At 49.2% G+C, this 17,040-nt stretch overlaps 1 protein-coding gene across 1 annotated transcript in view; it reads right to left on the bottom strand.

Annotated features, from left to right (window-relative positions):
- LOC127225683 (ankyrin repeat and SAM domain-containing protein 6-like) overlaps nucleotides 1–10,365 on the bottom strand; it is a 41,158-nt gene extending 30,793 nt beyond the window's left edge. The window contains 3 exon segments of the mRNA XM_051189196.1: nucleotides 39–83; nucleotides 3,059–3,561; nucleotides 9,971–10,365. Coding sequence (XP_051045153.1) covers nucleotides 39–83; nucleotides 3,059–3,561; nucleotides 9,971–10,302 — 880 coding nt within the window. The 5' untranslated portion in view covers nucleotides 10,303–10,365.
- Nucleotides 10,366–17,040: the final 6,675 nt, after the last annotated feature.

Below are 17,040 nucleotides of genomic sequence, written 5' to 3'. Positions count from 1 at the left end.
ACTCTTCAACATCTGAAGCTGCTTTCTGAGGCACTTACCCATCTTCAGTGCATGGAAAATATCAGGTCGACTCTTCTCCTCATCTGGGCAAACAGAGATTTCAGAGTTAGCTGAGGAAAAGTGTAATAAGTTCGTAAAGCTGCCGCAGTGACAGGACAAACTGGCTTTCTAAAGGGCATGCCTTAGGAGCCATGGGGCTGGGACTAGGGGTAGTGGACTATGAGACACTCTAGGCAGCTGTCACCACTGGCTTCTGAAAACCCTGCAGAGACAGACCATCGCCCCAACTACAAGCTGAAGAAGCTATTAGATTCAGGAACTGGAAATTTTGGGGTGTATTTATCTAGGCTAATCAAAAAGTCCATTCTACAAGAACTTGAAAAGAAAACATTAAAAAAACAACACTTCTAAAATTTAACAATTAATGAACTAAGTACAAGATCAGAAGATCCTGTGACACTGGGTAGTTGAGCTTTGGAAAGTCATGACCATGGTCCCAGAAAGGACAACAGCACCTTTTTTTTTTCCTTCCCGAGCAGTAAGGACCTGAGTGGGATGCCCCTGCCCAGCCTCTAGACAGCTGTCTAGACAATCATCCAACAGACATCCTCACACCAGACTCCACCCCTTCAGGCAGTATTGAGACTCCATGCCTACCAAGAACCTACTCAAAGCAAGCTCCTCCCTCCACACACCCATACCACATCTGGCCCACCAGGGTCCCTGTAGTTTGTCCACAAACAGACATTCCTTAAAGCCAGTCAGCATGCTGGGCAACACAGGTAAGACTCCTGCCACCTTCCAGAACTCCAGGAGGGCACCTATGGTTCTGGGCCACCATCTATAGCTCTGGGCCTCTGGGAGGAGCAGTGAGTCAGAGCTCCATGTGAACTAGAATGTATACTTCTAGACAGGCTGTCCCATTATCACCAGCAGGTAGACAATGTCCATGCTACCAGGTTGTCCCAAGGGTCAGAAACTGGCATAGGAAGGAGATGCTTCACAAGCATGGAGCCTACTCAGGGTACCACTGTGCTAACTGGTCCCCAACAGCCATCTCAACCAGGTCACATAATGGAGTGACTCCATGACTCTCAATGTCAAGAGCAGCCAGGGTCACAGAACAACAAAGCTAACTTTGCCTTATGAAACATTGACACCTGACACCGCATGTTAGTTAGTTCTCAAAAGCAGCACCTTTGGTGGCTGGAGAGATGGTTCAGCAGTTAGAAGCACTGGTTATTCTCCTAGAGGACCCAGGTTTGATGCCCAACACCCACATGGTGGCTCACAAACATCTGTAACTCCAGTTGCAGGGGATCTGATGCCCTCTCCCGACCTTCTAGGCACCACAAGTATACAGACATACATGTAGGCAACACACTCATCAACATGAAATATAATTTGTGAAAATTTAAGTGCCTCTAAGTGCTTACAAACCCAGTTTGCTGGGGCCCAGGGCCTTTGCATAGCAGGACTTTTTGAGAGGCAGGAATGTCACCAATCTTAGTGTTAGCTGCTAAGCAGCCACCTGGCACAATGACTCGCTGACAGTCCAACCTGGCTCTCAAGGCTGGGGCAGCTGTGTTGCACTGATAGCCGGTGATGCTGGGCTGGGCCTTTCTTCACTCTGGACTTTAGTGGGCCCCACATAGGGACCCTGCCATGTCTCATGCAGAAGAAACCTGCCCCAATCTCCACACAGCATGAGGATAGAAGAAATGTCACAGTCACTGGACAGCTCTGCAGTGAGAAAGAGCCTCCAGAGGCCAAGGCCTTGCGGGGTGGACTTCCAGCATTTCCAGGGGACTGGGGCTAACTCAAGGACCTCTGTTACGACATCATGCAGCCTCAACTCCTGTGGTGGTCTCCCTGCAGCAGGCACTCACAGTTATCTTCCCTGGAAGACCACCCTTGCCACTTCACATAGCCCCAACTCTGCCACACTGGCTCTCTTCATCTCTTTCTTATCTGCTGTTTTTAACTCATAATACTTACCTGTCCCACGCTGTTATCATTTATTTCCTATTTATTGCCTGCCTTCCCCCACAGACGCAGCGTTGCTCCAGGGTGGGGATATGAACTATTCACTGGTGTGTGTCAGTTGTTTTGAAGGGTGCCTGAACTGAGCAAGCATCCCACAAATACTAGTAAAGGGACTGAACTTCCACTATTGGAAGCTACATACCCAGCACCGGGACAGACACGGCAATGCACAACTGTCACAAAGCCTGGCATGAGAAATGCATTGGGACTTCCTGTAACAGGACACTAGGGTCCCTGGGGAGCAAATGCCATGCCAGGGGCCACACAGCCATCTGGGCAAAGTGAAGCTCGAGCTGGGTGTGGTGGACTTTGCTGGGTGTCCGGGCTGTATATGACACTGCTGAGCAAAGTTCCAGAATGCTCTATAACTACTTCACTAAGAACAACCTTAACAATGCCAGGGAGCAAAGAAACACAACCATGTTCCAGAGAAACCCAAACTCCAAAGCGAACTACTCCACAGTAATTTTGAGTGACTTGGTCCCTGGGGATTTGATGGCCAGCGCACCATTCCTGAATAGGGGGAGTATAAACCTAGGCCTGGGACCAACCTGCCCAAAGTCTATCTCTGTACTCAGCACAAGGCCACATCCACTCATTTACTTTCTAAGTGTGGCTGCTTCCACCCTAGCAAGGGCCACTAATCATTGCATTAGCAACTAGCTAGCCCAGGGAGCCTAAGTATTCATGATCTGGCTTTTTACAGAGAAAACTTTTCTGGCTTTGTTCCGGAAGGATCAGAGGACCACCAAACCAGAGTCAACTCTTAGGGAGGAAAGGTCTCAGTCTACAAGTTCACAGGCTCTTCCCAGAGCACCTGAGAAATGTGTAAGGCCTGTGTGTCACAGGCACTCTTAGGCACTGTATAGCTCAAAGCTTACGGTTGGCCCCGTCTGCCTGTCAGTCAAGACTCCTACTTCTGCACACTTTTTTAGTTGGGCAAGCCCTGGCTCATGCCACCTGAACACTCCTCTATGAGGCTGCAGCAGGGATGGGGGTGTTCTGGCCTTACCTGTTTTTGGCCTGACAGTGGTCAGTGGGTCCAGGTAGTCAGCCAGGTCCCTGTGCTTGCGGTCAAGGGCAACTTCGAAGGCCGTCTTCTCCAGCACGCTGAGGTGGTCGGGGTTGGCTCCCTTTTCAACCAGCTGCTGCGCCACACTGAGCTTCCCAAGGAGGGCCGCCAGCATCAGCGGACTCCAGCCCACGGTCCGGGCTGTGTGGTTGGGGTCGGCACCCCATTCCACCAGCAGGCGTACCACAGCCTCATGCCCATGCTGAACGGCAGCCATCAGGGCCGTGATGCCCAGCAGTTCATCCCTGCTACCTCCCATTGCTGGTGACTCGCCAGAGGGGTTGTGATGATCCACAATGGCACCTGCCTCTAGCAGCAGCTTCACCACACCCAGGTGGCCGCCCCGAGAAGCCACAGTGAGCACACTGGCACCTAGCCGATTCTGGGCATTGACATCAGCACCATGATCCAAAAGGAGGTGTGCCACGCTGGCATGCCCACACCTGCCAGAAAGATGGGAGGGAATTAGTGACACTTAACAGAAAACACTGGCAAGTGGACAGCCCCAGTAACCTCACCACTGTCAACTACTGCAGGCACAGGGGCTGCTTAGAAAGAACCACCTGGGTCTGGTGTCAGGTACCAGGCTGGCCCTGTGCAACCATCCTCATCGACGATAGAAGCCCTGGCTAGGCTGGAATCTGGGTCTCTTTTCCAGGTGACACTGAGGAAGAATGTATTTCTCTGTGTCTTCGTTTCCTGATCTGTAAAATGGGGCTATAGTCATACCTCCATGAAGGACTGCTTGTGGTTTTCTGTGCATATATGGAGAGAGAGAGAGAGAGAGAGAGAGAGACAGAGAGAGAGAGGGAGGGAGAGATTGCGAGAGAACGCTCCTGGATGTGCTTAGCCAGAGGAAGAGGCACTCAGCATTAGCTATGATAGTGGCTGTGTCTTTCCCATTTCACAACCTACTGGTGTCACCTGCCTTGCTAAGGACCATTCTGGGATAAAATATCCAGCCCTGGCCAGCATGGTGACACACACCTTTAATTCCAGCAGAGGCAGGAGGATCTCTGAGTTTGAAGCTAACCTGCTTACATAGTAAGACCCCCAATGCCCAAAATTGAAAGAAAGAAATCCAGTCCTGTGGCTAGGGCACATACACGCAGGCAAAACACCATATACATAAGATCAAGGTGGGCTTTATATGAATACACCGGAGATTGATCTATACATCTGAGTTCTCTGTGCACTGCTTTATGGCCTGCTAAACTGTCTCTGCCAGGCTCTAATGCACTCACCTCATGGGCAAAGCCCTTGTTGTGATTCATTGCTGCCCTTCCCAGCCTCCACCAAGCCCAGCACTTGCCTGCCAGTTGTGACAGCCTTGCTGGGCTCCGTGGAGGCTTACTGGGCAAAGGGACTCTGGCACCTCCGTGGAAGCTTACTGCCACCTGCTGGCAGGAATGTGCACTGTGGGTGGCTGTGAACCTGGTTAAGCCAGATCAAAGAGGCTGCAGCTCCAGCTGCATTCAGGACCCAGAGAAGACAGATAGGCACCCACCAACTCCCTGACTCCAGGGGGAGGACAGACGCCGCTTCTCAGTGGGCAGGCATATGTTCTAAGGTGTGCCTGGCTAGCAGGAAAGAATGACAAACTCAGGGAAGTGGGTATTAGAAGGCCAGACTGTGCCATCGGACTCAGAGGCAGGTTCTGAATGGGTTGCTCAGCCCTCCTCTCTGGAAGTGGATGCTGTGTTTCAGGCCAGGGCTGAACTCTGGTCTGAGGCCCCAGCTAAATACAAAATACCTTCTGGGCTGTGAACCTTGACACAACAGGCTGCCTCCTGCAGCATGCAAATGAGGACTTGGTATGGGGGCAGAGGGGTAAGTCTGAGGAATTACACCCACATGTGGAAATTGCAAACTTTGTAAACTCTGTCCTCCTCTGTCCTGCCCCCCCTGTCTCTCACCTAAGGGTCCCTCCCAAATGCCCAGAGCCAGGAGGCCTGCCTGCCTTGCTAATACTTCCCAGTCCTTTGCCCCCCCCCCCCCTGCACTCTCAGCACAAGTCTGACTCGGGCCCTGCCAAGCAAAGTGCTCAGCCTCCGTCCTGCTCGGCACCCCTGGTCTGCCCCACCCTCCCCCCACCTCACCTGCTCTGAGCAGTTTCCTGGGCTCCCTCTCAAGGACCCACCCAAGGTTGCTACCCAAGCTTCCTTCCCTCTGCCTACACCTGAGCCCTCCTTCAAAATCCATGTCTCCCCAACCTGACTGTGGCTAAGGACAGGGCTAGGCAACTTCCCTGGCCCTAACACAGAGTTCAAAACATTCTGTCCAACGCACAAATAAATGAAAGCATTGAAAGGATAACAAGGGAAGGGAGGTGTGTGGGACAGAAAGCGGCCAGGGGCTGCTGCACTGGCCTCCACTGCAGGAGAGTTCCAAGCTCCCACAGGTTTGGGGAACACAAAATAAACTCTAGTGTAAACCCTCACCGAAGATTACAAGATACTTTTAGATTCTTATCTGAAAACTGAGAGACAAACACAGCCTCCCATTTCACAGATAAGGAGGATTAAGATTAGAGCAGAGAGCAATTAATCTCAATTTGAAAGTGACAGGACCCAAACCAGCCCCAAGAATTTCAAATCACAGCTCCTCCAGTATGCCCAGTTCCTACAGAGGAAGCAAAGGGCTGGATTTGAGCAGAAACACTGAATTTGAGGATGTTTTCTGAACTCTCAGGTCGCCCTAGAGAGCATTCAATTAGGCTGAAAATACAAAATGATCCAACGGAGCCTGAGATAATTTTGCGGATGTTCAGTTTCTAATAGGTAATTACTGGATATGAGGCTGCTGGGGGCTTCTGAGCAGGTGCTGAGATTGCCAATTAATTTCAGCAATTAACACCTGTGCTTTAAGCGCTGGCACATGATCTTGCCACTCAGAGCACCTGGCAGCCACCCACGTGCACTGGGTAAAGACAGAAGCGGATGGAAGGTAAACAGGCCAGTGTGTGACTAGAAAACCACACTCTGCTGTCCTTGGCTCAGGATCACCACCGGCACTCACAGGGGGTTGTCACCTGCTGGATTCACAGCTCTTGGGCCATCAGTCTAAGTGTAAATCTTACTCTATCACTCAACTAGCTATGTGGCCAGGGGCAAGTTACTTAACTTCTCTGCAGTTCAATTCCCTATCTGTAAAATGGGGACAATACTCCATACTTCCTAAGGTTTGGGGTGGACTGAAGGAGCGAATCCATTTAAAGCAGCAATCACAGTGCCAGACACAAAATAGGTGTTCAAGAAGGGTTAGCTGGACCTGATGATGCAGGCCTAACTGATTCAAGGAGGTCAGGCTTGCCTGGACTGCAAGGAAAGTTCAAGGACAGCCTGGGCCAGTCAGTGAGACTTTGCTTTAAAAGTGGGCTAAGGTTGTAATCAGTGGTATCATGCTTGTCTGCCAGGTGCAAAAAAGCTCCTAAACTCAAGCCCCACTACTGTGAAGGGGAAAGGGACAATCTACTATTTTGCAAATAGGAACTATTGCTTGTACTCAACTCTAAGAAATCAGTGTCTCCAAGTCCTGGCTCAAGGCCTCTATGGCTTGCCTCAGAGATGGATGTTGGGACACACAAGATGACAAACCCAAATCCACTTAGGCAGACATAGTGATTGACTGTCTGGAACACTGTCCTAGGATTCTGAGAGGAGCACAAGAATGGGCTGTCCAAGCACAGCCCCGCCCCCCACCTGAGACACCAACTCACAGACCCTCCAGAAGTCTCCCTACATTAGTCCCTGACCCTGAGCCTCCCCTCAAACGAGGCAGCAGACAGCTCAGTGTATCTGGACTCCAATGCAATAGAGTCACCAGTGAGGGACAGCACCAGGCCCTGGTGAACAGGAGATTGTGAATTCTAATCCTCTTCTTCCAGGGGTGCCCTCTACCTCGGTCTTGCAAAACAGTAAGGCGTGTATGTATCATAGTAACACTCTCAGTAAAGCATCTGTTGGGGCCAGAGACATGGCTCAGTGGTTATAAGTGCTGGCTGCTCTTGCAGGGAACCCAGGTTCAATTCCCAGCATCCACATGCCTGCTGACAACTGCCAGTAAATCTAGTTCTAAGAACTCTCATGCCCTCCTCTGGCTTTTGAGAGTACCAGGCCTGCACATGCCACACAGACAGACACACATAAAATAGTAATTAAAAAACAGCACCTGTAGCAAACTGAGGCTCGAAAAGGCAGCCCAAAGCCTCTCAGTTAGGAAATGTCAAAGTTGGAGTACTTCCACAAACCCCAGTCCTTTCCACAATACCAACTGAAGGGCTGGCTCTAACAGGCCAGGCACGACAATCATGGCGCCAACAAGTCTTACACTCCTCCCTTCCCTCTGACTTATTATACCGTTTGATCACATCCCTAAAGCTAGCCACCAAGGGCCATTCCTTTATTTGGCCATTTTCTTATGCCTGACCAAAAGAGCAAGGTCCAGCGATCCAAATCCATTATTTGGCTTCACCAACTAACAGGTCCAATCAGAACTTACCAACTCACCCTGGCATAGACGTCCTCCCTTTCTCCTTAAAAACCACTCCTGCAGAGACACCTTTGACTGATCCAGAAACAGCACCTCCCACCCCTCCAACCCCTAACCTCCACTTGTCCCCTCTAGGGTAATCAAATCTCTTTTTTGCCCACATTAAGGGTCTGAAATTAATCAGATGATGTAGACCGTCCTGCAGAAGTTGGTTAGCAGCAAAAAACAGGTGACCAGCGGTTGGTGACATTGGCATAAACCAGTGCAGCAATCCATTGCAAGCAAAGTGCTCAGCAAGTTCCCCGGGACATGCAAGGCCTCTGCTGGGTGGGGCTCAGAAATAAGGTGCATGCCCAGGGCTCTCAAATGTACAAAGTGACTCCCAGCCTCTTTCTCATGCCCCTTCCTGCCCTCCACCCATCTCCCCAGATTTCAGGCCTCCCAGTAAGTCACAACCTTTAGAGAGGTAACCCTAGGGTCCCCATCAGGAAAGACATCCCGGCGAACCTTTGGTATAGCCAGGGTTAGGTACACACAGGGAGGGGAGCTGGTTGCAAGTGGACAGGCTTTCCTGGTGTGGTGGGGTGAAATGATGTGGCCACAGCATGGAAGAGTTCCTGGAAGAAGCTAAGCTTGAGAGTGGAGGGGATTTGCTGAGGACAGAAGAGGAAAACCCCACACTGAGGGTTCTGCAGAGGGACTCCCTGCCCACACACATCCTGACTAGCTGGATGCTGGAGGCCCATTTTTGCCTTCAAAATCTCAGACTCTCTCTCACCCATGAGGTGGAGAAGATGCTCTTGATACAGAGTAAATAAATGCTCATTGTTAGCTTTTTAAAAAGTACAAAGTGATGCAGAGAAGGACTGGATGAAATCTTGGCCTGAGCTTAAGAGACCAGAAGGAAAGGATAGAACAGTCTGGCTGGCCCAGAGTGTCATCCTAAGACTAGGGGAGCCACTGTGGACAGGCACAACCAAGCAGCCATTCCAGACAGACCTGGAAGCTCTTCAAGGAGGCACAGGGCATGCTTGGAGGAAGGGAATATGGTGGGAGACCTCTACAGAGGAGTCTATGAACAAGGGTAAGGGTATTGAGAGAAGGGTGTGGATCCCAGGGCTATCTCAAACCAACAGGGGTGGGTGAACACTAGACAGATGAAGGCTCACCTGGAGAAAGAAGGGGAAAGGAAGCTAGAAGATTTTTAAGATCACCTCCGTGGCCCTGGTATTCCCCTCTGGCGTCACCTGCTAAGTGCCCAAAAGTCAAGCTCACTCTCAAGACTGTCCCTCTGGGGCTAGAGAGAGATGGCTCAGTAGTTAAGAGTACCTGCTGTTCTCAAAAAAGACCACAGGGTTGGTTCCCTCTGCCTGCATGGTACATTGTCGCTGTCTGTACCTCAAGTTCAAGGGGATCCACTGCCCTCGTCTGGCTTCCTCAGGCACCAAGCACCCATATGGTGCACATACACACAGGCACACAAACACTCATATACATAAATCTTTTTGTTGTTTAAAGATCATCTCTTGTACTTTGCAGCTCAGTACATTTGTAACCCACAGCCAGAAATCTAGAGATGGATTTTGCTGTCTCCCCCCTCTCCTGACCCCTTCACAGGGCCAAAGTCACAAGCATCTGGTCAGTCACACTTCAATCTGGTCCAGGTCAGTATCTCTCTTATCTGGGCTGCAGCTTTTCAAGCAGCCTTCCTGACTCTAGCCTATCTCTCCGCCCATTCTCACATGTGGTGAATGAGCCTATCCAAAACAAAACTCTGATCCAGTCACTCTGCCATGTTCCACACTCTCAACATCCTTCTCTGCCCCAATATCTGGTGCCTGCTTGCTTCTCTCCAATGGTGGGCTTGTCTCCCATTACTTCCAGCCCCTTCTGGGTCCCAGCATCCTCCCAGGTGTCTGACCACTTACCATCATTACATGTTTGCACTGTGTTCTTCCCCAACACCCCACACTCCCCACCCCCGTCATGGTTAATTCTTACACATTCTCGGTACTACTAAAAACTTTTACTAAAACATGTCCCCGTTTTCCCAACGGGGTTAGCTACTACAGTCAGACCTTCTTGATCAAGACTGCTACTTTATCTACTACCCCACTCATCCCTGGTGGGGACTTAGCTGGATCCCATTTATCTATCCCCCAAAGCTAGGGTTCTTAGGAGACCCTTGATGGAAAAGCGGAATGAATGAACGCCTAGAAAGAGGCACTCAGCAGCCAAAGTTTCTAACATCCTAATCTTGTGTTTCTGAAACAGCATACAGACGACCAAAAAGCAACTCTCCAAATCTGCCTTTCGCACTTTCACGAGTCCCGGACTCTCTCCCTCCCGGTTCCCGCTCACCTGGCTGCCTGCATGAGCGCGCTCCAGCCATAGTGGTTACGGCTGTTGACCGAGGCTCCGCGGCGCAGCAGAAACCGCACGAGTGGCTCGTGGCCACCGGCCGCCGCCAGCTGCAGCGCCGAGTTGCCCGCCTCATCCGAGCAGTCCACCGGTACCGGCGCTTCGGCCTCCGCCGCCCGGGCCGCCTCGGGCCCTGCCTGCTCCCCTCCCGCCTCGGGTCCCACAGCCGGCTCTGCGCCGGGCTCCAGCAGGCGCCGCGCGGTGTCGGTGTCGCCCTGCTCGCAGGCGCGGAGCAGCAGCTGCAGGCCCGGGGCCAGGGCGCCCTCACCCATCGCCGGCGCCCGCTCAGCGCCGCCGCCCGCTCCCACCCGCGTCCGCGCGCGCCCGCCGCCGTCCGCAGGCCCGCCCCTGGGGCGCGCGCCGCCAGGGCCGCGCCTGCTGGGTACGCGCGCGCAGGGCCCGCCCCCCGGGCTTGGAATGTGCGCCTGTGACTGTTTGGTCACTTCTCAGGCTTCCTGCCCTGTGCCTGTCCGACCTCTGGGCCTAGAGGACCTCGGAATCATCCCCTGAACCGCAACCCGCGGCTCCACCGATCCCAGATCACCGTGCACTTCACTAGAACTTCCTAAATGGTGGGCGACTGAATGGGGACTGGGGTTCTCTCCTGCCCTGCTCCCAACGCCTGTCCCTTGTCTTTGACATGAGGCTCACACAGCAGCAGTGACTTTCATGTTACAGATGGAGATTTTTCGAGCCACACCCCAGGCCCACTGAGTCAGAAATTCAGTGTGGGGCCAGCAACTGTTATTTAACAAGCCCTCTGGTATGAACACAAAAGTTAGGATTCACGGATTGATCTGTAGGGCAGTCCTGGCAGCCACCCTGGGGGTCCGGTAATAATTCCAATCCCCAGGAGAGCAGCTCTGGAGGCCATATATTGTATAGTCTGCACACATCTGAAGATGCTGCTGTGGGTAGGATTCGGGCCGTCTGACATCAAGTTCAGCTCCCTTTCCATGCTCAACAAGTATTTATTGGATGCTTGCTAGTGCCAGGCACAGCTCCACATGATGAAAACATTTGAAAGGCAAGATAGCATCTCTGCCTTCCAGGAGCTGACCCGCCCATTCCGGCTGTAAAGATAGGATGTGGAAATAACTTGAGTGCTGAATGGTAGTGAGTGCTGTTGGCACCGTGACCTGAACGTGAATCCAAACAAACCAGGGTAGAAGGTGCAGTATCGTTTTCCAATAGAGCCAGCAAGGGAAACACTGAAAATGTAACATATGCAAAACCCTGAAAGAAGAAAGTAAGTAAGCTGTGGTGACATTTGGGAAGACAGCCAGTCAAGCAGAGGGTCAGAAGAGGGTTCTAAGGTGCAGGCCTGCCCACAAGCAATTCACACTGACCTTGTCATTACATCATGGACACTTCCATATGAAGAGACAGCTGTTTTCCATAGATGGTTAGCAGTGATGCTAAAGCCCAGGAAGAAGCCAGGCATACAGTCAGACAGAACTGTGGCACACCAATTCCCACCAATGTATGATGGTAACACAAAACCGTTAGGGCTGGGTAAGCATGAGTCACTGGTGCAGGTCACAGAGTGGGGGCAGAGCATCAGAGCTGGAAGAAAAGGCGCTTTTTTAGGTAAAGGATGAGGATCAGAAAATGACTTGAGGGTTTCCAGTGCCCTGCTACAGACTGTGGAGTTTGTTCTGTGAGCGGGGAACCTTGAGAAGTGTTTGAGAAAGTGAGTGGAGGGGTAGAGCTAACCACTCATGTACAAATGAACATCTTGACTCATTCACATTCAACCCAGTTACCACTGGGATGGGCGTGGGAGACAACCACCTTCGGAATTTCCAAGGAAGCCATTATTTCCCTGAAGATCTGAATAACTGCACTTCTGCCTTATTTTCTCTCTTGTCTTTCCTGTGTTTTCACTAACTATTGTTTCATTATGAAAGCAATGCAAAAGTAAAAGATAAGACTAAGCTCAGGGGTATGTGCCTATTATCCCAGAACTTGGATGACCGGGAAGGAGATATGAGTACAAGGCCAGCCTGAGTTGCTTAGTGAGATCTTGTCTCCAAAAGCAAAAAACTGGGCCAAGAAACCACTCTGTTGGTAAAGTGCCTGCCTTGTAAGCACAAGGACCTGAGTTCCGATCCTCAGCACCCATGTTAGAGCTGGGAGTGGTGGCATGTGAGTGTGTGTGTGTGAGTGTGTGAGGGAGAGACAGAGAGAAGCTGTCTCAATAAATAAGGTAGAAAAAGAGATCAGGGTAGACAACTGAAGTTGACCTGTGGTTTCCATGGACACACATACAGATACCAATAAGTGCACATGCCAAACAAACACACAGAACTTTAAAATTAAAAGGTAATAGTAATAAGTAAACCATAATCAACTCCAACAGTACATAAAAGTGAAAAGCAGAAAGTAAAATGCCCTTTCCCGCTCTCCTTGATTTTCCAGGGCTATTCCTCACCAGTCACCAGTATGCACATTCATTTTATCATTCCAAAAAGATTTCATGTTGTATTGTTTTACATTACTGTGATCAACATACCTGAGAGAGATGACTCCACAGTGAGAAAGAGGTGTGGGGGATCATGGTTTCAGAGGGTCACAGTCCCTCACAGTGTGGAAGGTGTGGCTGAGCGGCACCATCCATCAAAGCAGGAGTGTGTGCTGGTGCTGTCCAATCACGGTGGACCGAGAAACAGTGTGGGTGGAGTCAGGGGTTAGCCAGTCACCTTCAAAAGCTTGCTCCCTTGGTCAAGTGCTAGCTGCTCCAACTGCAAGGACCTGAATTTGGATTCCCAGCACCCACAGAAAAAGCTGGGTGTGGCAGTGCACTCTTGGAATCCCAGGACTAGACCACAGAGAATGTGAGCAGAGAAGCTGGCTCGACAGACGGTTGATTGGTTGAGTGCCTGCTTCAGTGAGAAGGCCTGTCTCAGAAACGACGTGGAAGGGCTGCTGAGATGCTCAGGAACTAGCTATACCTGATGCCAAGTCTGATCGGTGATTCTGAGTTCAGTCTCTGGAGCCCACATAGTAGAAAGAGAGAACCAACTACTAGAAGTGTCCTCTGGCCTCCAAAGTTGTACTGTGGCACACACACACACACACACACACACACACACACACATACCAAATAAATATGTCAGGCACGGTGGTCCTTGCCTTTAATCCCAGTGCTAGGGAGGCAAAGACAGGCAAATCTCTATGAGTTTAAGGCCACCATGGTCTGTAATTTGAGCTCCAGACCAATCAAGGCAGCATGGTGAGACCCTATCTCAAAAACAACAACAAAATAATAATAGTAAATATATAGTTTAAAATAAACAGAGAGTCATGGAGGAAGACATTCAACATTGATCTCTGGCTGCCACACACCCACATATAGTATATGCCTATAATCCCAGCATATGGTACATACACCCACACACGCATACATGCATGCACACACGCATGCACAAACAAAAGAATGCCAGCCTATAGCTGGATGTGGTGGTGTTTACCTATAATTTCAGCACTGGAGTGGCAGAAGAAAGAGGTTCAGGAGTTCAAAGTCATCTTTAGCTACAGAAAGCTTGTGGGCAGCATAAAACAAACAAACAAATAAAAGAATGGAATCCCAGTGACCTACTTCCTCCAACTAGGGTTCATCTAAAGGTCCAAAGCATCCTTAAATATTGCATGCCCTGAGAAACAAATATTCAAAACACACAAGGCTGTGGGGGGCATTTCTGATTAAAACCATGAATATGTACATATGTGTAGATATTGGCCAAGAATCTTGATTTCAGGCAGCAGAAACCAACCCTGGGGTCATTGAAGCAGAAAAAGAATTCAGTACAAGATTTTTTTTCCCTAGTTCACAGTTCCTAGAAGGGCCCAAGTTTTAGACAGTTCAAACAAGGATGTCCCAATCCAGTCATGCCATAGCCATTCCCCACAAGTCACCAGTATGCACTGGAATGAAGTTTGCTCAGGTCCCTTTCGGTGTCACTGGCTTCAGGTTAACAGCCTGACATGGCAGTGTCTGACTGACCCATCCTGGATCACATGCTATGCTTGACAAAGCACAGAGGTCGGAAAGGCAAGTCTTGGGTTTTCAGCACCTAGGGAGGGAGGAGCATATGGTTTACAAGGGAGGGGCCACCCAGGATGGCAAAATGTTTCAGAGGCTTTGATGTGTAGACTAACAAATGTTCACTGCACTCTGTGCCTTTTCTATGCTTTCTCAGGGAGTTTTCCTTGACCAACTCAATCCCCCGGAGTCAGTGGTCTGGCCATGCTAATTGGCTTGACCGGGGTGCTTACTTAATCAAAGGGGGTATCCCTCTCAGAAGGTTGTTTGTGTTGTCAAACTGGAGTCACTCTGCCCGTACCTGAAGCTAGACTGCTTGCAAGCAAGGCTACCACAAAGGGTAGCAGGGCCATCAGCAGCAAACCCTGCCCCTGCCTTTCTGGTGAGGTTTATTTTGAGCAAGGCTGTCATCATAGTCAATCCAGATCTAACAAGGGTAGCATTTACTGTTTAAATACATAGGTTTGTATTTATGGGTTCCCCCCCCCCCACCACACACACTTTGTTGTCTTTGGGCATTGGCTCCAGGGCTTTGTGCATGCTAGGTAAGCATTCTCTCACTGAGCTGCATCAACTCCATGTTTATTTTTGTTAATTGGTGGCTTTGCTCAATGCAGGCTGTTCTGAATTTTGCCTGGCTTTTGTTCAGTTTTTCCATTTGGAAATGTCTTAGACACCGTTTCATGTAGGTGAATCTAGATCAGAGACAACCTTTCCAATAGTGCATATGGCACCAACAATTAGGAAATGTAATATCATTCCATCTTTTTCTTTTTCTAGACAAGGTTTCTTTGTCCTAGTTGTCCTGAAACTTGCTCTGTCTCTGCCTCAGTCTCAGGGAGCTGCCTGCCTCTGCCATTTAATGGTGAACGACCATGCCTGGCCATTTAACCTTTTATTTAAAGAGGCACAGCTGGCTTATTTCTAGTATTCTGCTAATATACATTAAATATATATTAATACATTATATTAAATATATAATTATATATAGTTATATACAGATACATAATGTATATAAACATAATTATATAATAATATAAACATTATACAATATAATATATAATTATATGTAATAGTTTAATTGTATATTGAACTTTAACTATATTAAGTATACTTTAACTATATTAAGTATATAATTATATATTATAATACATACACACATGTACTATATATAGATACACATATGTGCACACACACGCGCACGCACACACGTGTGTGCACATGTGCGCGCACGAGCGTGTATGTGTGTGTGTGTGTGTGTGTGTGTGTGTGTATTAAAGTTGGATTGTCCAGGTGTGGTGGAGTGCACCTGTAATCACTCAGGACAAGGCAGGAGAATCTTGAGTTCCAGGACCAGCTTGGGCTCTATAGTGAGACCCTTTTTGAAACACAACACCAGCAAATCTTGCACTAAGCAATGTTTATGGCTGCTGTCAGTGTCCTCAAAGGGACATAGGCCACATTTGGCCACACACAAAGCAAATAAGTAAATGAATGAATGAATAAATAAAAAATAAATGTGTTTTAAAAAGCATTGATCACATTTTAAAATGGTGCAGGATGCCACAGCCTGTAACCCTTAGAGCAATTGCCACCCGAGGCCTGAAGGAGGAGAGGTAAGGCATTTAGAAAACTCTGCAAAAGAGCAAAAGAAGGGAGCCACTTGATAGAGCTGTGGGTTGAGGCTTGAGGGTCCACAGTCCATCGCACTTCAGCAGGAGTTTCCTCCAAAAGTAACAAACACAAACTCCTTTGTCTCCCAGACTCAGGATGTACTCTTCTTCAGAACCCAGCAGGAAGCCAGAGTCTAGGCTGATGGTTTCCCCCTCTCTCCCCTAGTCTCAACAACCTCCCAACAGAGGGCTGCCTTGCTGCTCAGCATGTGGTCCATGGGGCAGAGCAGGCACCAGCTGGAAGCCTGCTAGCAGTACAACATCTTGGGCCCATGCCAGCTCTACTAAACCAGAATCTGCATGTCTACACAGTCCCCCGGTAGTTCAGACACATATTAAAGTTCAAAGGGCAAAGGCCAGCATCTCTTATGTCAGGGTATCTACAGTCTTACTATTTATTTTTTATGACCTGTCTTCCAGAACTTTTTTTTTTTCAATTGTTCCCACTGTGTTGGTTTGAGTCTTCTAAAAAGTCAAATGTCTAAATATGTATTCATTTGTTTCACTTCTGGGGGAAATGCCTCCAAAGAATAAGAAGGGAGTGGAGTAGAAAGGCAAAGAGCTGCAGATGTGGACAGAGAGACAAGGTGCTTCAGCCCTCAGCCTAGCTCTATTAGGGGGAGAGTCAGCCAGGTCTACCAGGAGTCCCAGTTAGTATTCCCACCACAGGGATGTGGATGTGGGGGGGGGGGGGGACTAGGAACACCATCAAGCCTGGGCAGGTGCAGCAGCTGAAGCTGTCAGTCTCTGCTTCCTGATAGGCTGGAGTCACACTTGACATGGATGCTGGGAACCAAACTTAAGTTCTCCCAAGAGCAGCAAGTGATCTCAACCACTGAGCAGCCTCTCCAGCCCCATTGCCTCCTTTGAGAGCTTTTGGCTTATTTTTGGTGGCTAAATTCCTAGCTGTGGACTCACAGAATCAAAAGAATAATAACACTAATGTTGAAATAAATGTTGCCTAAAAGCTGCCCAAAGCTTACACCAATCCTCCCCAGGTATGCAAGGGCATGCTTATTTACAGCCTCATCAACAATAGATACCGTAGAAACCTTTTTAAAAAATCACTGCCCTTTGACAGGTGAAAAATTAGGTGCTAAAAAGTTTAATTTGCCTGCATGTTGGGCAAAAAGATTGAGTTTCTCTTTTGTCTTTCTTAAACTCTATCCTTTGAGGGGAAGAATTGCCTATTCAAATCCTTTGACCCTTTTTATTTCTGTTTGTTCTGTGTATTTCTCTTTTGATTCACATACTGGGTAAATGTCACCTGAAGAAACCTTTTCCTGATTTGT

Source organism: Phodopus roborovskii, unplaced genomic scaffold, assembly GCF_943737965.1.
Source record: "Phodopus roborovskii unplaced genomic scaffold, PHOROB, whole genome shotgun sequence".
In the NCBI taxonomy this organism is placed as follows: Eukaryota; Metazoa; Chordata; class Mammalia; order Rodentia; family Cricetidae; genus Phodopus; species Phodopus roborovskii.
This window is presented reverse-complemented; position numbering and strand designations above follow the sequence as displayed.